Raw genomic sequence first — 23,975 nt, 5'->3', positions numbered from 1 at the left:
CCGAGCCGCCCGAGCCGCCCGACCGCGCCCTCCCGCCGCCCCGCCGGCCGCGAGCACGCCTCCCCGGCGGCCACGCCCCCGCCCGGCCCCGCCCCCGCCCCGCCCGCCGCGGCCACGCCCGACGTGAGGCGCGGGAGCCGCCGGGCCGGGGGCGGGGCCTGCGCCGCCCCTCCCCCCGCCGCCGCCGGCGGCCTCCGCGCGGGCCTCCCAGCCCGTATTCCACTCACTTTGTTCTCCGCCTTTGTCCTAATCCACACCAGCAGGTGGAGCCGCAGTTAAAGTTTCCGAGTCCATTCCGGGAGCGGGAGCCCATCTTGCTCGCCGCCGCGGCCCTCGCTGGAGGAGGAGGGTCAGAGCTCGGGTGCAGCCAATCGCGGGCAACGCTGCTAGTTATCAGAGCAGAATGGGCTGTAGTTTAGTGAAATAGGAAAGCTGCAAAACACTGTGGAGTGCTCCCGTGTAAATAAAAAGAGGAAAAAAAAAAGTTTCTCAAGTCGCCGCTGCACGACGTCGGGCAGGCGCCGGGGCGGGGGTCTGCGCTCTCCCGAGCGGCCGCGCGCTGGACTTTATTGTGCCGCAACAAGCCCCCGTTCCCATTGTTTGTGTTTTTTTCAAAATATGGCAAAGGTTCAGGTGAACAATGTAGTGGTGCTGGATAACCCTTCTCCTTTCTACAACCCGTTCCAGTTCGAGATCACCTTCGAGTGCATCGAGGACCTGTCTGAAGGTGAGTCGGCGCCCGCCCGCCGCCGGGCTGTCAGTTGCGGGCTGCAGACGTTGAAAGTTTCCCGGGCCCGGCCTCGCGCGGGCGGCCGGTGCTCGGCGCCGGACGGGCGGCGGGCTCGGCGCCGCGGAGGGAAACTTGAAGTTGGCGGACGGCGGCCACCGGGGCGCGCGCCGCGTCCTGCCGCCGCCGGGGCGCCTGCCGCGGCTCAACTTGCGCGGAACTTGCCCGAGCGGAGGTAGCCATGTTGTCAGCTTTGTCTGGCGGGCGGGCGGGCGGCGCGCGAGCCCCGCACTCGCCCGCGCCGCCGGCCGGGGGGCGTCCCGGGCTGGCCCCGCGCCGCGAGCGGCCTCCGCGGGCCGGGCCGGCGCGCGGGCCGGGGAGGGACCGGCTCGCGTGGGGTCGCGCCGGCGGGTCCGCCGCGGAGCCATCTTACCAGAGCGGAGAGCTGGGCCACCGACCCCGGCGTCACGACGCCTCCTCTCCGCGCCGCGGGTGACGAGCGCGGCGCCCCGCCTGCCCACCCCCTGCCCCCGGGCCGGAGGCTGATCCATTTTTAGAGCCTGCGCCGGCGCTGCCCCGCTCGGGGGTGGCCGTGGCCGGCCGCTCGGGGAGGAGAGCGAGGCTGTCCTCGCGCTGATTTCTGGCTCCCTGGACCAACCAGCGGGGGAGGCGGGCGCAGGCTCGGGCGCCGGCGCTCCCCGGGGACGGCGCCGGGATGCTCGGGGCGCCCGGTGCAGGCGCGCAGGCCCGCCCCGGCCGGCGTGGGCTCCCCTCTCCCGGAGGAAAGACGCCGCCAAGCCAGAAAGTTGCATTTAGCCCGGGAGCAGAAATAAAGTCAAACACCGAAATCGTTTCCAGGACTTAATCACTGGCTTCTCGGTAGTCTGAGAGGACTTTGCTTCAAGACCCGATTGGGATCTAATTTAAAAATCGCCCCACGTCCCAGCACCCTGAGCATAAAACACGAAAGTGCGCTAGGAAATAAAAGGAAGTCCTGATAGCAATGCAAAAATTCTTACAATTTTTTTCTTAAGTTCGTTTTAAGGTCTCCAAAGATATTTTTGTCGTGTGCAGTAATAAATATTTAGAAAGCTAAAGCTTGCCAAGGTTTTCATCTTTGCACTTAAGAGTTTATAAAATAATCCAGTGGTTCACTTTCGAAATTTGAAGAGAGGAAAATTTGACTCCATCAATGGTAAGTTTACGATTAAATAAGGGACGTACTTATTTGAACTTACAAGTTATTTAACAAAATGCATTTAAAATTATGCTAATCATGGCATCTAAAGTGTTTCACTTTAAAAATTAGTTTTCAGTCTCCACAAAATGTTTTATGTAGGGTGTTAGATTTTTAAATTATAAAAGCAATACATGCTTATTGGAATAAACTTTTTAAAAGTTGTACATACATATATAAAGTAGTCCTCTGCCTTCAGTGCCTTCCACCATCTCCTGTAATTTAGAACACTTTCATCTGTGCTCTTCCAATAAGCATTAATGCATACATAAAGCATGTATGCATATGTATATAATATGTAGGTCACATTTTGAGAGAACTCATTTATTAAGCTAATTTCTAATAGGCCACTGATAATAAAATTAAAGGGGATTTTGTTATTATTCTAAAACTATTTGATTACTTTCCCAGAACAGTGCTATAATCACTGAAAGCTACCAGGCCAATTTTTCATACCCAACAGTAAGTTTTCCTTTTTATTGCCAATTGCATATAAAAATGGGCAAATGCAAGAGAAACCATTATCGGGTCCTTTCCAACGTACTATATATTTTAAGCTTTAGAAGTTCTTCAAATTATAGGTATTTCTTAAGTGAGGCCTTCCATTTTAAGAGCCAGTTTTGGACAAGGATGATAGATGATTCAAGAGGTTACAGGGCTTTGACACTGGATGGCTGAAACCCGCCATTCATGGAAGCCGAATTATGTTCCATCTTTAACTGGCATCAATTGAGTACTCAGCTGAATCACGTCAGAGTTTTTAGGGTACTAGTATTAACAGTACACTTCCCACTTGTGTACCTCTTCCCAGGGCACTTATACTGGTTATTTAGCATTTTTCAAGAGTTTAAGCTGAGTCATACTGAAGCTGCAAAGGAATCTTTCAAAAAGGTGCCATGCTTGTGTACTCCACCTAGAGGCTATGTGGATTATGGAAATTGAGTTTATTTAGTAAAAGCTTTTAACAAGTTCCATACTTTTGTCCTGCAGTCTAGAGAATATTCTGAAGAGAAATTTTCACTTCATAATTTTGTCTTAGTCCCAAGCCAGACATTGGCCACCATTTCTTAAACTTAACAGGAGACTCAGGATGTTTGATATGATGGTTCCCAAGCTTGTACAAGTTTGGATTGATCTTCCTGCTAATCTTGTATACCCTCTGTGGACTGCTGATTCTTTGTTTCTCTCACAGAATGGAGCCATTTTTTTTAAGTTGGTCAATATCGATAATTATAAACTACTGTCAGTTGAACCCTTAAAAGGTACCAGAATTGAACATGGTGTTTCATGCTTTTAAATTTCAGGCTTGCTCTAATCCCCAAAGATTACGTACTTCACAGTAACCACAGATCTTCCCAAGTAGGGTAATTAGTTTAAAATTCCCTTGCTCACTTCCCTCACTCCCAAACATAAATGCAGATACTCGCAGATTGGGATTACCATGATTAAGTCAACAATTGACTTTTTAAATAAATGAATAAAGTCCTTCAACAGATAACCTGTGCATCAGACTCTACCCCTTTCTCCTTTGAATACAGGAGACACGGGAATGGAAGTGGAGCTTAAAAAAAAAAAAAAATTAACAACTGATGCTAATTTATAAATAAATTAAACTCAGCTATAGCAAGGATTCCATTAGCTTAAGGGTACAGGTGTTCCCTGAGTTACAGCCTGTGCTCCTTGAGGGTAGATTATCTTTCCATGGCCTCTGCCCTCACCCATCTCCCCCCACCCCCGCATAAACAATTAAGTTCCTTTATTCCACTATCCATTTGAGAGCCAGAAACGGAAGAATTTATCTTCCTAGTTTCGGTTTTGGAAAGAGCCCAGGCTTTGGAGTTGCAGAGACATAGCTTGGGTTCTGATTCCTGAGTTTGCTAGCTGTGTGAATTTGGGTAGATTACTTAGCCTCTCAGGGCTTTCTTGTTTGCATAATAGAATAATTCAATCCATAAAATAAAGCTGTTGAGATTTAAATAACAAGTGTGAAGTTGGCAAGACCAATGCCCAGCACGTAGTAGAGTTTATAAATCCTGACTATGTTCCTCTGCCAGACCACAACTGCCACCTTACCTTTTACCAATTAGGAGGCCAAGAGCACTAGATGTATGGTACAAATAAATACATATGAAATGAACAAAATATGAAAACATCCATGTGACAATTCCCAGACTTACTCTCACTTGGCTAGTTTAGTAGATTTTACACTCCTTTCTTAAAAAGTTTCTCCACTTAGCTTTTGGGTTTCCTATGTCATTGATACCTGTATCTAGTAAATAACTCAAACTTATCATGTCCAAAACTAATTCTTGTTGGTTTTCATCCCCTACCCCTTGAAAAAAAGGTGACTCTTGCTGCCTTGATCATCAAGATTTATCCAGAGTGTGGTAGCTTCTCACCCCATGGCTACACGCGGTCCAAACTACCATCCCTTCTTGCCTCAGTTGTTTAAATATCTACCTGTTTCTTCCCTCCCTGTCTTACAGTCTGTACTGAACACAGGATCTAAAATGATCTTTCTGAAATGAAAGTTGGATCATGTTATTCCTCCAATCAGAACCCTCCCAATGGCTTCTCATGCCACTCAGTGTAAAAGTCAAAAGTCTTTATGACACAGCCTTTGAAACTTTGCATAATCTGGTCATGCCCCTCACACCCAATCTAATGGTCAGTTATTTTCCCCTTTATTCAATTTGTACCAGCCCGGCCTCCTTGCTTTTTCTTTTTTCCTTAACTAATTTATTTATAATTAGAGAGAATGTGTGTGTGTGTGTGCACAAGCAGGAGGAGCAACAGAGGGAGAGGGGAGAAGCAGACTCCTGGCTGAGCAGGGGACCCCGGGATCATGACCTGAGCCAAAGGCAGACTCTTAACTGACTGAGCCACCCAGGCGCCCTCTCTTGCTTTTTCTTGAGCAAGCTAAGCATGTTCCTACTCCAGATATTTGTTGTTCCTTCTAACTAGATATACATATTGCTTCTTTCCTCTTAATCTTTATCAACAAATAGATGATCTTGTGAGATGTCAGATGCAGGACCTTGCATCTGGAAATGTGCTAGAAGATGGAGATACAAGTGGTCTAGGATGGAGTCACGAAATAGATAATAGGGTCTCAGAAAATGCTGACTTAGAAAGAGAACCTAATGTAGTAATAGTAATAAACCTAAAGTAGCTTTTCAGTAAATTGAAGATTATATGGTATGAATAAGTAGTACCTATGCTATTTCTCTTGTCTAGGGAACAAAAATATTTACACAATTACACAAAAGTGGCAATATACAGCAGCACTAAGTAAATTCTCAACAAGTGACCTAGAAACACCCCCGTGGTAGTGGTGCTGTAGCCTCAGCTTAGTGAATCCAAGAGGCAGGCCGCACAGTGCTTAAACACCCTCGGATGATCAAAAGGTCTCAGAGGTGATCTGTATTTGCAGTTGTCTTCCTCCTCCTACTAAAGAGGAGGCAGCTTCTTTGAAAAAGCAGTTGTTTTACTCATCTCTGGGTTCATTGTCACAGAGCACTCTGTAAAAGGTGCTCAATAAATGCTGAATTACGTAGAAGAATTAAATTACATGAAATGTCTTGGGTTGCACTCAGTGTCTCATTCTTCCTCATGCCTGTCCCCACCATCTATACTCTTGTATCAAGTGGTTATAAGGATCCTTGGTTTCCTCTTTCCAATTTAAAAGAATGTACAACATGAAGAGGTGCCATGAGGAAAAAACCGACTGTGGTCCCTTTGCCAGTGGATGAGCTGAAGCCCCTCCTGAACCACAAGGGACATTTGCTAATAAGGATTTTCCCCCACTTTAGAGCTTTTTGATAATTTGGATCTGTGCAACATAATATGGAGCAGCCCAGCCCTTCCAAAGTGTGCTTAGTAGCTTGTTAAAAGATGACATGTAAAAGTGGGGAGGAATTCCATAGCAAAACAAACTTGGGAAATCCTAGATTAATGTTACTAGTGTTCCTTACTCTGCCAGTGTGCTTTAAGAATCCTCAAAACAAGGTGGTAGCATTTCCCAAGTTTTTGGCCATGCTGCTTTGTTTGCAAGGAGTCCTGCCCCAGGGACTAGCGTTTCACCAAAGAAATTTTGAGAGACTCTGGTAAGAAACCTAAGAATTTTATAAGAGCAGTCCAGTGCCTTTCTGGATTTTCTATGAGAAGCCAATTTTAGCAGCCAATTAATGGCCTAAGTGGACATTAAAAGGGTCTTTGATAGCATCTCATAATGTAATTACTGAATATGAAATAATGTTTTGGTTTTTAACCCTAGACTTGGAATGGAAAATTATCTATGTGGGCTCTGCAGAAAGTGAAGAATACGACCAAGTTTTAGACTCTGTTTTAGTGGGCCCTGTTCCCGCAGGAAGGCATATGTTTGTATTTCAGGTAAGATTATTCTTGGTAAATAAGTATGCCAAATACGTTTCTAACCTATGATTGCATGGTCCTTATCCATTTCCTTTTGCGTTAAATCACTCTGCTTCTGCTGCATTTACTTTTTACCTTCTATTGTGTGCTGTGGGACGTTAATGTGATGTTTACTCCAGAGTTTGCACAGCATGCAGTAAAGCTTATACTGTGTCACAGCCCATGTGGTGGTTAATTTGGGGCTCTTCCTGTGAAAAGTCCTATAGTATCAGACTTTCAGAGTGGCTGTCCATCAGCCCAATACAGGGATTCAATGCATACTACTAACTGGTATAGTTAGTAATATGCATCTTCAGTTTATGGTTTCAGCCATTAGGAGTAATGATCACAAAAACAACAACTTCATTTCAGCATAATCAGTCATTGAACTAGGTTATAAGTATTCTGCTAGATAGAGATCTACTGCATAAACAAAGTAGAATTAAGGTCCAGTGGTTTACTAAAGCATCTAATCCACATATATTATAGAGGATTACTATTACAAATCTGTTGCTCTGTTTATTATTTGTTAGGGGAAATTCTAATACAAATTATGTTCTCAGATATCACTGACAGTATTTGGGTCTGTGCCAAGGCTTTAGACACTGTCTTCTGTATTCAAAGTGTTACTTCTTTTAATCATGTTAAATTGTTGTATAAGGCTATTCATTCACTTCTCAATTATCCATGCTTACTAGAGGGAGATCTTTATAAGTAGCCCAAAGAGTAGCCATAGGTTTAAAAAAATTTTTTTGTTACAAGTGTTTCTACACAACAGAGTCCCATCAGTTAAGTAGAACCTACTGAAAAGACTTTATCCAGAAAGAAAATTCACTCTCTACCCCTGACCTCCTTTTTTTCCTCATTTCACAGATGGGACCAATTTAAATGAATACTATTGGTCAGCTAATCCCATCAGATATGGGTCAAGAATCAAACGTATGGTATCTCTAGAGCTACTACCCATCCTTCCTTCTACTGAACACAGAATTCAGAATCTTGGTCTCCTAGCCTTAGTGCTTTTTATTAAAAACCAACAAATAATTTACTACATTTAAATAGACGGTTAAGAAAAGCTCAAATATATTAGTTCAGATCTACTCATTAAAAGTGCTATTACCCTGAATTGTGAGTGCATAAGCTTGGTGAAAGACATGGGTACCAGAGAATGTGTAGGGGAAGGCACTGCAGTTATAAGACCTGCTTCAGATCCTGCTCCATTGCTTATTTAGACACGTGACATTGGACAGGCTCCCTAGCCTCCCTTAGTCACTCTAGTCATCTATAAAATGTGGGTAATATCCTACCTCATCACAATGTTATGAGGATTAAATGAGGAATAAAGCAGTTAAGTGCCATCACTGACAAATAGCGCCCTACTACTATAATTAGAACTAAATTTTTATTCTCTTAAGTTCTTGAAATTGTTACATAAAAGAAGCAGTATCTGCTTTGACCCACAAGCTTGGAAAACCTATACTTCACTGATAATTCATGATGTGGTATGTAGTGGTATACCTTTTTATGTTACTATAAAACCTGCAAATAAATCCCTTGGCTTTGAAACAAACCTTTAAATGTCTTTCCTATGTGTTTACGTTGTTAAGAACACTCTTAAGCTTTTGGCTTAGAGTGAATAATTTGTTCAAAAGTATTTCCCTCCAGTGATTTTCCAGTAGTTTTACCTTGTATCAGTGTTCATGTTGCCAAAAGCACAGAGAAAGCACCATGCGATTTAAATCCGATGGTCAGCCTGTACATTTTACAAAATTCACCATTATCAGCAAAAAGTGACTAAAATACAGTTTTTGTTTTGTGCTTTAAACAAACTGCCATAGTATCCTCCTGGTCTGCCGTGAATAAATATGCCTTTCTCCTGAGTGTATCAAAGGCTAGCAGGAGGATGTCCAGACATCTGCCTAGTATTGCTGGTTGAAGTTAAAAATCTCTACCTCTCACTTCTTCCTAAGTGATTTGAGAAGCCTTTGGGTTTTCCTACTTGAATTTGAATTTGCTCAAGTTGAATCCTTTGGCAAACAAATTTTAAAACCCAAACATGGCCAGAACTAATTTACTGAGGGGATGGGAAGAACTATGGAGGGAAGGTTTCCATAGCAGTACTGAACTACCTCTGTTTCCCATTCTCTCTCTTCCAGGACATTAGAATCTCTTTGGGTAACCTGGAAGTAACCCGACCCCTCTGGGGGAAGGGAGGTACACAGGATCTGTAGGACCAACAGAATACTCTCAGGACAGGCCCTGAGTCCCCCTGCTGATCTTGATCTCTCTTCTATTACTCAAATTACTTCAGCCCAGGAATTGAGTTATGAATGAATTTCAAAATACTAAGTATATACAGTGTGTCCAGAGCTGTGCCAGTCATGAGATTATCAAGATGAACTGGACAGGACTTCTGCCTAGGAAAACACTTAAAATCCTAGCGAAAAATGAAGGGTAAAGATATTTACTTAGATTATTGGACATATGTTAGTAGAGGATGTGTGTCAAGTAATTTTAAGTGTAAAGACAGAGTATTATTAATTCTACCTTCGGAATTAGAAAGGGCTTCACTAGGAGCACCTGGGTGGCTTGGTTGGTTAGGCATCCAACTCTTGATCTCAGCTCAGGTCTTGATCTCAGGGTTGAGTTCAAGTCCCATGCTGTACTCCACGCTGGGCATGGAGCCTACTTAAAGGGTTTCACTAAGGAAATTCATGCAAACTTAGATGAACTTTTTAGGATGCTAGGGAAGAACCTTACAGGCCAAGGGAACCAGTACATGCAAGGCACACAGGCAGGAAAGATTACCGATACATTTTAAAGAACTCTAATTCTAGAACAAGAGTAAGAGGTATAGAGTTAAAGGGAATGTGAACAGAGATGTTGGTTGAAGACAAATTGTAAAGGGCCTTATTAATGAAGTTAACAGATTTTTATCTCAAATGGGAGTAGTCATCTGGAGTTTTTAAAACTGGTAAAGGGATAGGAATGGATCTTTGCCTAGCTAATGCTGGCAGCAGTGCAAATAGCAAGCGAGCTGGGGGAGGCCGGTTAGAAAAGTGTCAGCAGTATTCCAGGTAAGAGATGAAGACATGAATGGAGTCTGCAGAGATGAGAAACGTTGAGACTGGCTGGATATGGGAGGGAGGGAAGCAGAAGATGAGTGAAGTTTTTAGCCTACATCAATGTTTTAGACTAGATAGGTATTGTGTGCCTTTTTGTGTCATCTACACGTGGTGAGGTACATGATAATCATTAGTGTTTGATGATAATGGCCTGATTGAGAATACCAGCCAGGGGTGTTGCCAAGCTAAGGCACTGGCTGAAGTGGTCACCCAGGTCCAGGATGTTCTTTAGTGTCCTGGCAAGAGTAAGCTAATCTGCTGGGATAAGCTTCATCCATTCACCACTCAATGGCTGCCTCAGGTCACGCTCAGATGCCTCACAATCACTGCCCATCAGCCTGGGACTCCTTCAAACCCGTCTCCCTACTGCCTCGCACACTGCTGTGGACAGGACCCTACTAGCCTTTGCTCATGCTGTTAGCCTTCTCTAGTTCACTTGCTTTCACCTTCTGCATTCCTCAAAATTCAGCGGCTTGATTTAAAATAATGTCATTGAGTATATCTGCTTAAACCAATCTTTACCTTAATGTATTTCCATAATATATGTGGTTTAAATAGTACATGCTATGTTTTTAGTGCCTATCAAAGTCATTTACAATAGAGGATTAATATTTTTGAAAATCTATGTAGCTATTTCTATGTCATTTTCAGTCTTGTTTTAATTTACTATTAGAATATCTGTACAGGATGGGAGAGTGGGTGTGAGAATATGTGTCCTGGGTATAAGAAAGAAACTGATATAGCAAACCTTTGTTGCCAACCGGCTGTGTGGAGATCACTGAGTATTTACTAATTTAGGTTTGAAAATATGACTGGAAAAGGTTAGAATCAATTAGACTATTGGCTTAATCGTTTGCTGTATTTTATAAAAGGCTTTGTAATTGAGTATTGTATAATCCCTCATTAACTACCACACAGTCTGGCTAGATTTATCTTCCTATAAAAAGAGTGAAGCTTTCAGGTGCCCAGAGCAGTCAGGTCTGTTGTTTGGACTAATATTCAAACTACATTTTCTGGCAATAAGTCAGTCTCAAAAATGAGCATTTGCCTTGCTAGTTTTTGTTGCTCTGCCCTTAACCAGTGGTGCTCAAGGTAAGTAAAACTTCAGTCAGGCTTGCAGTTAACAGCCTTTTAAAAGATCTGTTTCTTTCCTTTTTAAATGATCCTAGGCTGATGCACCTAATCCAGGACTCATTCCAGATGCAGATGCAGTGGGTGTAACCGTTGTGCTAATTACATGTACCTATCGAGGTCAAGAATTTATTAGAGTTGGCTATTATGTAAATAATGAATATACTGAGACAGAACTAAGGGAAAATCCACCAGTAAAACCAGACTTTTCTAAGGTAATGTCCGAACTATTCCTTTTTCATTACTTTTACTATACTTTTTTTTTTAAGCAAATGTCATTTCATAGTATATTGTGAAAACAGCTTGGAGACAAAATAAATTTGAGGCCGGTGTACCAACTGGGCAAACTAATCATTCCATTGCCAGACGTGACCCTCAGACCCTACCTCCAGAGAGATCATTAGTAATTAATGTTGGTCAGGCACCTTCAGGGTCTCTGATGGTTTAGAAAATAGAAAGTGCCTCCTGTAAGAAACAGTTGTTTACAACTTTCTCTATGGCATTTCCCATATGTCAATATGTATTGGAGGTTAAACTAAAGGTCTTAAGTATTTCTGGTTAATGGAAATAGCTTCTGTGTAAGAAGCTGAAACCCGTGATTCAGAAATACAGATTCTCAGAAATACTCACTATTTTATGATTTTTCATTGGGACCTATAACAATTTAGTAATTGGTGACTTATATGAGATTGGAACGCAACACTCCATCTGCTGGATCATGCAAGAAAAATTACATGAGAGTAGCATGGAATGTTCTTTCTGATAATTAGGCTGAAATGTTTAATCCTGGTGTGGGACCTTCTACTGATTCAATGTTATTAGTTACATGAATGGCATCTTGTGTAGCAAAAAGAAAAAACTAGAATACCGTTTTCTGAGAATGAACCACAATAATTTAAAGGTAGGAAACCACTAACCATGAGAGGTTATATTTGAGGAAATTTTTATTTTCTCTGAAAATATTACTGAAGAAATATCACGTCAATCTAAAAAGCATACTAGTTTGTTAGATAAAGCATCTTGTGAAGAACGCACCCTCAAAAAAGAAATTCTCTCCCTTCAGGAAACAGAAGTGTAGAGGGATTAGATATTTTGTTGGTTAGTAAATAATCTGCATGAATTCCCTCAGATTTTCCATGTCCTGTTTCCATTAGGCTACAATAATTTATTTTTTTATTTTTTTATTTTTTTTTTGCTATAGCCTTAGTCATTGTGTATTAATTAAGTTTAAGGTGCTTTACTTAATTTTACCCTTGTATGAGAACTTTAAGGAGTAGGATATAAAGAACTATTCTATTAAGCTTCTTTTTGTATATGGTATCTAACTTTAATTTATATATTTCCTTCTTCCTTTAGCTTCAAAGGAACATTTTGGCATCTAATCCCAGAGTCACAAGATTCCACATTAATTGGGAAGATAACACAGAAAAACTGGAAGATGCAGAGAGCAGTAATCCAAATCTACAGTCACTTCTTTCGACAGATGCATTACCTTCAGCATCAAAGGGATGGTCCACGTCAGAAAACTCATTAAATGTCATGTTAGAATCCCATATGGACTGCATGTGACCACCTGCCATCCCTTTAGTACAAATTAAGCTATAAAAACACACAGAACTATTTCCCTGAAATTCCGTAAGTACATAGTCAAGACACAATGTGAAGAATTTGTTTAAAAACATCCTGTAGAAAGTTTATAAGAAAACCAGTATTTGAGCAAATTGTGGAATATAAATACAACTATTTTTAAGTAATTTTTTTCTCTAATGTGTTATTTTATTTGTTCTGAAACTAACCTGATTAAAACATATATATTATTTTCTTCTCCTCTATATGTAATTAAAGCACTTATAAAGAAAAATAGAAATCATCAGAGTAGGTTGTAAAGCTGTCAGCCTTTTTGACAATAATCTTTGGACCACTATTTTACTGGCCTTCCAAGAACAAACTTCAACTAAAATGTTTCTTCCAGTGATAAATAGTTTGGTTTAATGTGAGGGGCAAATTTCCATTCTTTTTTTTTTTTTTTTTTTTTTGTCCTTAAAGAAGGGATTTGAAGTCAAATATATGCAACCGCGAACTTTAGGACCTGATTTCCCAGGCCACCTTGAAGCCTCTTATGGCTACTATCATATGGAATGTTAGCATTCAGTTTGGTTTCTAAGATAACAAATGTAGTTAACTGTTTTTAAGGTCCTCTGGCTATGGATTTTGTTTTATAATAGTTTGGAACATCTGAATACTGAATACTCCTTGAATCATACATCATTTTTACTCAGTGAATTCAACAGGTCAAGAGCAGATACAAACTTGCTAAGTTTAAGAATAGGATATTATAATGACTTATAAAAATACTATGAACTTAACTCTTCAAAACCATTTGGTGGATCATCTATTGTTGGCAGCATTTATAAAAAACAAACAATGGATTTGGGAAGGTGTTATTAGCTTTATCATAATAGATAAGTCACTATTTTGGAAATATATATATTTTCACACATGTGGTACTCTTCTCCATATCCCTTGACACTCATGTAGAATAAGATTAGGCATGTTTGTGGTCAGCATATTTTAGATAGCCTTTCCAGGTAAGTTTCTTAAAAGCCGTCTTGGAAAGGAATCCATTAACTGGGCCAAAGGGATCTTTTTCTTTGATAAGAGCTAGGTCCTTCCTCAAAGTTTCTTATGCTTCATTAAATTAAGTGTAGAATATTCTCATTACTCTTGCTGCTAAGCAAGACATTAGCCATATGATGCAGTTATGCAGTGCCTTCATATCTAAAACTTTTATACTGCACTTTTTAAAGCTTTTATTTTGAGGAAGGGAAAAGGGCATTTGTCTGAATATGGATTCTAAGTTGTATATATTTCCTGTCATTCTAGAAAAGAATTTGTGAAGCAAAATTTTGCTAAATGTTAAACTTTGAAATTTAATATACCAGATTATTAAAATACTGTCCACTAACTAGTTCATAAATTTTAAAAATAAAATACATCCAACTGTTAAAACTATATGAAGAAAATTTCATTTTTGTCTAATTGCAATTATAGGAAAATGTTAAAATATTAAAATGAAAATAAAATTTTCCAACAAAGAGCTCAGTGATTAATATAACAAGATATGTGCTTGTTAGAAATAAAGCATATATAAGCCAAATTACCAAATAAAGCAATTTACTGCTGAGTTTTTATTCTGACTAATTATAACGATTGATTTGTATTGACACCAAGGGTAGGTTTTTACATCAATTTGTAAACAGACAGCTAATTTTCACAATAGGTTACGACTTAATTTTTAAATCCTATCCTAAAATTTTTATGATTCTATGAGATTTAGAATTCAAACATTAGAGGCTAAGAAGATCTAGCACAGTCATGTCATGCCCCCCCCCCCCCCACCCCCGGTTTGGCTTCATTTATAGACACTATGAATTTTAGCTAAAATGTTTGGAACAATTTTTCTCCTTTATGATCATAACTAGCTCGGTCATGAAAAGATAAATTACTTATGCCACAGAAGACAGAAGCAGGTAGCTTGGATGGAATGAGGATATCTTGAGCTAAGAAAACATTCTGGAAATCTGAGGAACATGCATGTATTTGCTCATTTATAACCTTAGGCTTCCATGTGGTCTTATCCTTTGGTTTTAAGATTTGGGGCTTATAGTTTTACCAAGAAAGTCTACGGCAGCAGTTTTCAGAACTTTTTACTGTAATCTATGATATATATAAAGTATGACCCTTTTAACACAAGTATTTATATTAATTTTCATAAAAATGCACCCATATAGTGCATCTTTACTATGTGCTGTTACATTCTGGTATGTTTTATGGTATTTTATTTTTAAATTGCTGGTTTTGATTCACTGAACTGGCATCTATGACTCTAAGGGGTTGGGATACATAGTTTGAAGAAAGGCTAGTCTGACCTTTTGAGTAGATGAGACATAGCAATCTTTTTCTATAGTTCTAAAATTTATATTCCCTGTACCTATCTTTTTTGTCTTGGATTGGACATGATCCTGACATTTAAAAAAAAGAGGGTAAAGGGCTACTGTAGTGAATCAGCAGTCATTCACTTAAAAACTGTCCAAATTACTAGTAAGCCCACCACCATAGCCTGTTCTCATTTCCTGGCACTTGGTATAATTAACTTAGGAAACATTCCACATAATTACTTGGCAAACACTTCTGTTTGTTACTGGTATCATTTTATACAGAACTCTAGAACACTGGGTCATAAAAATTTTTAAATGCACATAAAGTGTGCATACCCTTCTAGTATGCTGAAGCTTGTCTATGCCTCTCACATTCACAAATCCCTTCTCATCAATGCTTAATGTACTATTTAGTTATATTTCAAAATCTGAAAGCCCCTTAGAATGGGGCTCTCCTTATGTAGGACTATTAATACAGCATTTCCTGTTTTATGGTAAGTTTTGTGGTATAAGCTTCTCATAAGAAAATTTCAGTACAGGCTTCCCTTAGTAAAGAGCAAAGAACATTTGTATAATGTGTAAAACCAAAGGCCTATTACAGACAACAGTGCAGGAGAAGTAATTCCCCAGTCAAAACAATGTAAAACGCAAAATGGCATCAAGACATGTTTTTAAATTTTTCCTAAAGTTACTTTATAATCAGATCCTGATATTTGTCTCCAAAGGCTTTTAAATAGACTTGCTGAAGAATCATCACAACGTATGAATGAAGCTCCACAATGCAATTAAAGTATGCTTTCCATATATTAAGACAAATTTTCTACCTAAGAATTTTCAGTGGAAGCTACCATTGCCCATAAGATCTATGAGCACAAAAATGCCTCAAGTTCTACTTTGGTAAAGTGAGATTTTCCCCATTTATCTCAACATTGTTTATTGGGTCCTCATAGAATGCCAGATGATGCTTTTTCCACATTAAATAGGATCTTTCAAAACCAAGATGCAAAAAGATAAATGGGATAAGTTTTAGGAAAAGAAGTGAAAGTACAGCTTTTAAAATATTTTCTTCGAGCTACAAAAGAACTGCTACATATTTTCTTTGATTTTTGGCAGTAGCTACAAAATTAGCTTGAAACTTATCCTATTTTAGGTACTTTTTTATCAGGAAAAAAAAAACTGTTAGCGTCTGTAGTAAAGTTAAATTAATCGAAATTATCATGTAAAATACCTGCACTAGTAGATCCAATTCCTGTGGTGAGCACAGATCTTGGTGTAATCTTTGCTGCATACTTGAGGAATTGAGATTTCCCTGTGCCAGGATCCCCAACCAATAAAAGATGAGATTCACCTAGGAAAAAGTTAAGTTTTACATTTCTATGAAAAGACCCATGAGTAAGTGAATTATTTTTAGTATATGTGCTGCCAAAGTGAGCACGAGTAAGTGAATTAATCAAAAAGAAAATGGTCTTCTTGGAATGCCAACACAATTTGCATTTTATGCTTTTGCTGTACACTTAAGGTCACTTAAGGATTTAACTAGATATCCTTAGAAAAGTTAACTATCAAAAAAAAAAAAAAAGTTAACTATCATAAATAACAATCCTTAAGTGATTTCTGAATGTGACATTTAAAATCTAAATTAATAGACTGCTATTTACAAATGTTTAGACATGTTTAACATTTTAAAAATTGGGGCCTTATAAAGTTTCTGATTTTAATCTATTTTTAAAAGCAAACTACTTGATTAAATCTTTCCATACAAGCTATACAAATATTTTATTCCATTTTTATTTAAGTATTTTTAAGTGTTCAGGACTTTATAAGTGCTTTATAAGTATCGAATTGCTATAATTCTAACAGTTAAGTGAAGACCTTTTCATTTTATGAAAATCTTAGTAATTTAATGAAATATCTATATTAAAGTACTTATTTTCAAATGTAACATAAATGAACATATGAATATCTTGTATGTATTATCTAACTTATCAAATTTATTCAGTAATATTCAAGTATTTTTACCTTAATAGGAAACTCCTACTTAAGCTCAATATTTAGCAGAGTGCCTGCAATCAGCAGGTGATCAAAATATAAAATACACATAAACCTTATTATACTTACTATTCTATACTGTACCATATGGATTTAGAAATCTTACTAATAGCCTGCCTTGCTTATTACAATGTCCTTTTAGTCTTTGGTTATTATGACCCTCAGGTGGCCTATATATGGGCCATAATAAACCTACTGTATGCCAGATTCAGGTCAGTTAAATGTGTTAGCCGCAAAAGAGCTTTCCGCCATTTGAACATAATTATACATTTAGAGTAATCTTTGCTTGAATGTGTGACCTACAGCAGCACCTCATGGCAGATGGCACTTTTGCTACCTACCAGCAGAAGGGGAATCAGCAGGCAGATGACTGGGAGCAGCAGTCTGAGAGAAACACACTGACAGTCACAGATGGGGAGACGCTGACTTGGAGACCTTAAAAAGCACTATTTCTAATCTTTTCCTCTTGAAGACAGACTGGGAATCCAATGAAAAACATAGTAATCAAAATGTAATGATTTTATTTTGTGGCACCCTTACAGAATGGAGCAAAAATTTATATTCATCAAAAAACTTAACATTTCTTTTAGTCCTTGGAACTCTAGAAATTACCTTTTGACATTTGGATGTTAGACTAAGTATTAGTCAACTGTCAGCTTTAAAAGATTATGGCTGGAAAATAAAGCTCAAGTAATTTTTATTCAGGAAAGAAAAATTCTAGCTTCTCACCTTGTATGTATTAACATTTCTCACAAAGTTTTAAGTAGGTACTAACCTCTGACCCGTGTTCCTGAAGCATCAGTCCTTTGAATCCCACCAGCCAGCACCATAGCCACAGCAAGCTTTACTAGGTACATCCCAAAAACTTGAGGGCACAAGCTAGCCAGTATTTCGTTCCTTCCTAGGAAAGGCAGAAAGGTCAGATGTTACTAACAGTTTTCATGAAATCCTATCTGAAATTTCCCTTCCTATCCTAACTTCCTATAAACATACTCTGCCATCTAAAATGATCAAGAAGACTATTTCCAAATGCCTAAAAGGAGTGAATAACTGTTTTGGCCCTAAAATTCCTCTTTATCCATGACATGATAGGAGAAGTCTGCTTTTTAGTCCTTGCTATTTATTTTTAGACCTCTACTTAAGTTGCCATAAATTTATCATACTTTACAAGGGACAGAAAGCAATCTCCTTTATCCCCTCATTAAGATAATATTATCCCTTTAAAATAACACAGCACTTCTGTGCAGTAATTCCATTGCCTAAATAAAGTGAAGGTGCTTGATCTCAAACAGTAAGATGCAGAAACCAATAATTTTTAAATACAACAGGTACTTGGAGCTCAACGGAGCTTCTTCAGAGGTGTAAGAGAAGTAAAATCAATCTACCTGTGAGTCAATTCAGCGTTTGTTCTGAACAATTTGGTTAAGTCTGTTTTACCTAGAATAAGTTACCAGGGAATCAGTATTAAAAAGATTATTATAAACTACAATTCTAGTAATCTAAGCTGGAAGTCTTGGATTCTCCTAAGTACGTGTTTTTTGTTTTTTTTTTGTTTTTTTTTAAGATTTTACTTATTTTAGAGTGCACGCATCACCACATAAGCAGGAAGGGCAGAGAGAAAGAGAGAATCTCAAGAAAACTCTGCACTAAGTGTAAAGTTTGATGCAGGGCTCCATCTCCTGAGATCATGACCTAAGCCAAACCAAGAATCAGACACATAACTGACTGCACCACCCAGGTGCCCCTGGTCATGTACTTTAAATAAGAGAGTATCACTGTTTGAGTTTGTTTTCAGAAATATCAAAACATCAAATCTGAGAATCTGCCTATCCACATATAAATTAGCTATTTCATTCAATCACTGGCCCAATCAACCAGCAGGGGCTCTTAGAACCTATAATATCCTAACAAGCCTGTCCTGAGCTTGTCTTAACTTACACGGAATTCACTGCTGTGATGGTACTCTGTATGTCTACATGCTGCCAACTAATTTGCATGTTTCAGGGACTTCCAGGTTTGTATTAATGTTTCAGAGGTAGCTCTTTTGAAGAGGAAAGTAATCGTGTAAATATTTAGCTAATTATTCCAGTTCCAGAAGCTTTTCTGCCAAAGCATTAAGGGAAAGGAAAGGGCTTCCTCCAGAATTTATGGCCTTAAACACAAGGGCTACTTTTTGTAATGAATCAAAATTGATCCATTGGCAATACAGGCAATGATATGACCTGGGATGGCAGACATGGTGAAGAAAGAAAACCTTTTAGTAAAATGGGGATCAAAAAAAAAAAAGAATTAGTAAATCCTGGAAGGCAGTTCATTAATTACCAGAGGGAATCCCTCCCTTTTCCTGAGGTAGAAAACCCAGAGAAAAAAGATGAAGAATATCTGGGATCTAAGCAAATAAGACCTTAAAGCAGGTATGTAAATTCTGTCCAGAATCTAGGGATTAACATTACAAAGAAAGAAGGAATAGCCCCCAAAAAGGTTTAGGAGTAGGCAAACTGACCTGGGAGACTTCTATGCCAGCTTTCCTGAATAAAGGTGGATTTAGTGACTGATATGCTGACAGAAAACATATCCCTGTAAAGAGCACAGGCTCTAAAATCAGGGCCTGGATTCACATACCAGTGCTATTACTTACTACCTGTCTGACCTTGGCAAGTTTCTTAACCTCTCTGCCTCTATTTCCGTATCTGTAAAATGGTTATGATAATGGTATCTTGTAGAATTGTTGAGGATCAAAGGAGTTAATAATTGTATAGCACAGAAACAAACAATACCTAACACACTTAACTGTTAAACTATTATATTACTTGTATTACTTGTACTTATTTCTGATCTCAAGATTTTCTCACAAAAGATATACTATAAAGGCAGATCTGATACCAGAAAAAAATAAAGGGGAAGAACCATTCCCTTAAATTTGCGGTCTAAAGTTCCTTGAATCATGACAGTAGATGCTCCCATGGCTGTATCATAGAAGAGAACGCATTAGAGTGACTGCTACCCCCAACCCTTTCTCGCTCCCAAATTTCTGATTCTAGACCATGTTTATAGTGTGTCTATGGCCTATTAGCCCACTCTTGTGGTATGGCCCTCAGTTACCCAATGAAGAGAACTTCCTAGATCTAAGATAACTGAGTCACCCCAAAATGGGTTCAGATAGCCCAACAGACTCCAATGCCTACATGTGGGTTTATAACCAGCATCTAAACACCAGGGTCAGAGAATTCCTGAGGACACTGTAGACTGGAAAAAAAAAGCCTTCAGCTTCTAGACAATACCCACAGTATCAGATCTTAATGAAGCAGATCAACCTCTAAGAGCTGAGCAGTGAAGTAATCTCTGACTTTAGACTAGCAAAATGAAAACACCCTTCTGGATACAGCTCCCCACCTTCACCATCCCCGTCTTCTTCCCTGCAACTAATACATATATACTTTCATTGGTAAAGTACAATATACTGTGCTTGGGAAACTAAGAAAGCAGAATCCACTCAGACTAAAAAGAAAAATGTTGCCTCATTTTCTTTCTGTCTTCTTAACTAATGTTTCTTACAAGATCATTCATTATATTTACTTCTTCCTTTTATCCAGTAAATCAGTTGTACATCCATAACTTTCTAATTAAAACAAAACAGACTCTTTTTAATTGCCAGCACAAAGTATTTCTCATGGTCTGGTTAAAACACTGTATAATAATACCCTTCCTTCACTCGTTACAGGAATTAATAAGAAGTGATTGTGGTCCAAGGAAGAATTACAGATTTTTGTGAGGACCTGATCCTAAGAAACAATTTTAAATTAAAAAATTCATTTAAAAATATAAATGATTCTTAAAGGGCTTGCTTAATAAAGCCACAATGTGGAGAACTTTAGTTCCTTTTGTACAGATTAGATAAAAGAATGATCAGGAACCCCCTACGTACATGCTATTTGCAGATACAAAAAAAAAAAAAAAAAAAATCCATCCACAAAATAAAAGCAAACAATTCATAATGAGGCAAGTAAGAACCTTACTTTGTGAATTGGTGTCTGTCCAGTTCAGTATTTTATTTTGTTTTAGGATGTTATTCAGGGAGAAAGAACACAAGCAGGGGCACAAGGAGAGGGAGAGAGAATCTCAAGCAGACTCTGTGCTGAGTATGGAGCCTGATGTAGAGCTTGATCTCATGACCCTGAGATTATGACCTGAGCCAAAACCAAGAGTCAGATGCTTAAGTGACTGCACCACCCAGGTGCCCCAGTTCAGTATTTAAGAATAAAATAATCAATATGAGTGAGACTTGAGGTGAAGTTTATTACAAATAGTCTATCACTGACTTGTTTAATTTTCTCAGAAGATGCCTCCAAGGAAGAATGAAAACAGACATTTAAAGATTTAACTGGTATTATACCTTTGGAATTTTTAAATAAAAAATAGTCCATGCACCCAAAAGCTATGATGTTTTAGTCTACATATTTTAGTGCCATAGTCATGTTTTTGCTATGATAACAAAGCTTATTTTTGCATCTTTCTATCTCTCATCTCTTTCCTACTGATTGTATACTTCAAAATCTTTAGCTAAGGGATGCCTGGGTGGCTCAGTGGCTGAGCATCTGCCTTTGGCTCAGGTCATGATCCTGGGGTCCTGGGATGGAGTCCTACATCAGGCTCCCCACAGGGGACATGCTTCTCCCTCTGCCTAGTTCTCTGCCCCTCTCTATGTGTCCCTCATGAATAAATAAGTAAAATCTCTTTTAAAAAAATTTTTTAGCTAAAATAGGGTGAAGTTGTCTTTATTATCTAAGTACATCAGAAAAGGAATAAAGCTTTAATAGAATTAGGTTTCATAGTAGGATGTGTTTTGCCTATATAAGGATGAATTGTATATTTGATTGGTTAAGGGAGAAAACTGGCAGTACAAGAGACATCTAAAATAACAGAAGTGGAAGATGGCTTGTAATCCAGCCTTGATTTTCCAAAAAAGATTTATAACTGAAAAGACTATACCAGAAAAGGGCTCTTCAAAAGGAAACTATGGCTACAAGTACTGATGAATTCTGCCACCCTTTGAATTCAGCCATTGAGTTTTGCACCATGTAAGGCCCCTCCTAATCACAGACCTCATATTTAACTACTGAATGAAATGCCATTAAATCACAAACCTGCAAAGGGATCACTCTTATAGGATTCCCAAAAATCTTCAAATTCCTTTTGGACCTCCTCATCCATGACGATTCCTGCAGACTGCTCATTATTTACTTGGACGTAATTGGCTTTCAAGACTATCTCCACTTCACAGCGCACATCTTGCTGAAAGGGCTTCCACCGTTGCATTACAACTCCGTAAATAGTGAGATCATCACCTAGGGAAGAGCACCAAGTAGCAGCAAAGTCCAGGAGTAGCATACTGCTTGCTGGGCACAGGGTTGCATGGCAAAGATCCGGAAATAAATAAACCACTCTCCTACACTCAGTGAATGGTAAACACTCATCTAGAAAACAATCTGGAGGCAAAGGAACACCACAGATTTCCTACTTTTTCTTTCTTCTTTTTTTTTTTTTTTTTGGTACAGGCACTTATATCTGCATAGCCAAAAGCTAAAGTCGGCATTTTTATTTTTCTTAATCTGCACCATGATAATCATACAAGATTGTCACCCTTCACTGGAAAAATAACTTATTGGATGATTTATTCATTCTTACTATATTGGATGAAATGTCCATCCTCTCATAATCCCTAACCATACAGTTCTCATTTAAAGAATAGGCAGGAGCTACAGCTAGAAGGTTAGACTATGATCAGTTTGGTATCAGGAAAGGAGACAGTCTTCTGGTAAGTGACACTAGTTTTAGTTTCTTATATATTAGTTTTTACTTATCACCTTTACTGATATTTTACTTATTGCCTAAAAAAAACCCAGATGAATGAACTAAGAAATAAGTAAATGCCTGTTCTTCTTCAAAGCCCTTTTCCATAAACTATGAAAACAGAAGATAAATACTGCCTGTTCCTTCTTGGTTTCTTCCCACCTAAAGAAACTCTATTCCTAGGGAGAATATTTAACTTCTACAGGTTTTCCTAAGAGGTCTTGGGTAGTTTATGGGCACATTCTCCAAACACTTAACATCTGTGATTATTACATACAATTCAGTGCATCAATTAACTGGTATATATGAATGAATGGTTGGCATTCAGTATTTTGGTGTTAGAGAAAAGGGAGCCCCAAGAAGAAAAGATGGTCCTAGTTCTCAAAATCTTGTTGAATAGAAGATGTTGGACATACCCCAAATCCAATCTGGTATTTATAATTTGTGCAACAAACAGCGTCTCTGAACTGACAAGTCTTCACATCCAAGCTTGTGTCAAATACATGATATTTGCTGATGCAAAATGCCTCTCTAAATATCAATAGCAATGTATAATCTGCAGAACTTTTGATTTTCTGAAGAAAAACATTCTGTAAATGCTAAACGCATGAAGAAACTGGTGGTAGCAATTACAGGATAGAAAGATTTCTAGCCAGAAGCAACTTTGTAACAAATGGTGACAAATTCAATAGGTGCTCTGCATGTGTTTTCAAGATCTTTGGAAGACACTGCTTGGAAGGATTTTCAAACCAAATCAAGATAGTGATCATTTACTATATTGTTTGCCCCCCATTTTTAGATGAAAACAACTGGGGTAACCCTTCTATGAGCACTTAGAACAGTCCTTTACTGTCATTTTAATGGATTATACTTAAGTTGTTTCTGAATTAGTCAAATAAGAAACAACCTTTAGATACAGCACCCACAAATAATCTGACTTGTGATTATATGGAAATGTAGAGTACTGAAGAATGGCCAAGAGCACTGATCTCCTCAGATCTGGGTTCAGATCCCAGCTCCACAATTCACTTGTTTATATCCTTGGGCAAATTATCTAAATTTGCTGAGCTATGCTTTGACCTACAATAATGGGAATAGTTATATCACGGAACCATAGTGAAAATTAAGTCAGATGATGTTTGTAAATTACTTCATACAAAATGTAGAATATAAGAAGCACTCAACAGCTAAATATTAGCTGTTACTTATACTTTAACTTTTCTGTAGTAAAAGTTATAAATGATGTTATTTGCAGGAAGCTAAGATTTTTGCTTTTATATAATCTTATCTCTTTGTCCTGCTCTGTCTTCGGCAGCTTATTTACCACTCAGCTACCCACATTCGGACCCATTTCTGATCTCCTGCTGCACTGGCAGTTATCAGGACACAACCTCCAACTTTATTACTCTGCATGTGTCAGACTGGGGTTCCCAACCAGACTGTAAATTCCTGAAGGGCAAGGATTATGCCATTTATCTTTTGATTCCCACAGACGTTTGTAGCTA

The 23,975-nt window shown here is 38.7% G+C and overlaps 2 protein-coding genes across 4 annotated transcripts in view; one reads left to right on the top strand and one right to left on the bottom strand.

Moving 5' to 3' along the window:
* Positions 1–23,975, bottom strand: part of MCM9 (minichromosome maintenance 9 homologous recombination repair factor) — a 95,409-nt gene that overhangs the window by 54,463 nt on the left and 16,971 nt on the right. For all 3 annotated transcript variants that reach the window (XR_012002869.1, XM_072765329.1, XM_072765323.1), the window contains exons 5-7: positions 21,765–21,965; positions 17,396–17,521; positions 15,800–15,919 (exon numbers count right to left, since the gene is read on the bottom strand). Coding sequence is in view for 2 of the 3 variants with exons in the window: in XM_072765329.1 (XP_072621430.1) it covers positions 15,800–15,919; positions 17,396–17,521; positions 21,765–21,965 (447 nt within the window). In the remaining variant the exon portion in view is untranslated. The remainder of the gene's footprint in view (positions 1–15,799; positions 15,920–17,395; positions 17,522–21,764; positions 21,966–23,975) is intronic.
* ASF1A (anti-silencing function 1A histone chaperone) lies at positions 178–16,825 on the top strand. The gene is made up of 4 exons (XM_026002420.2): positions 178–727; positions 6,241–6,356; positions 10,672–10,848; positions 11,990–16,825. Exons 1-4 carry the CDS (start codon positions 619–621, stop codon positions 12,200–12,202), a joined length of 615 nt encoding a protein of 204 aa, XP_025858205.1. The 5' UTR covers positions 178–618; the 3' UTR covers positions 12,203–16,825.

The sequence above is a fragment of the Vulpes vulpes genome, chromosome 1, assembly GCF_048418805.1.
Source record: "Vulpes vulpes isolate BD-2025 chromosome 1, VulVul3, whole genome shotgun sequence".
In the NCBI taxonomy this organism is placed as follows: domain Eukaryota; kingdom Metazoa; phylum Chordata; class Mammalia; order Carnivora; family Canidae; genus Vulpes; species Vulpes vulpes.
This window is presented reverse-complemented; position numbering and strand designations above follow the sequence as displayed.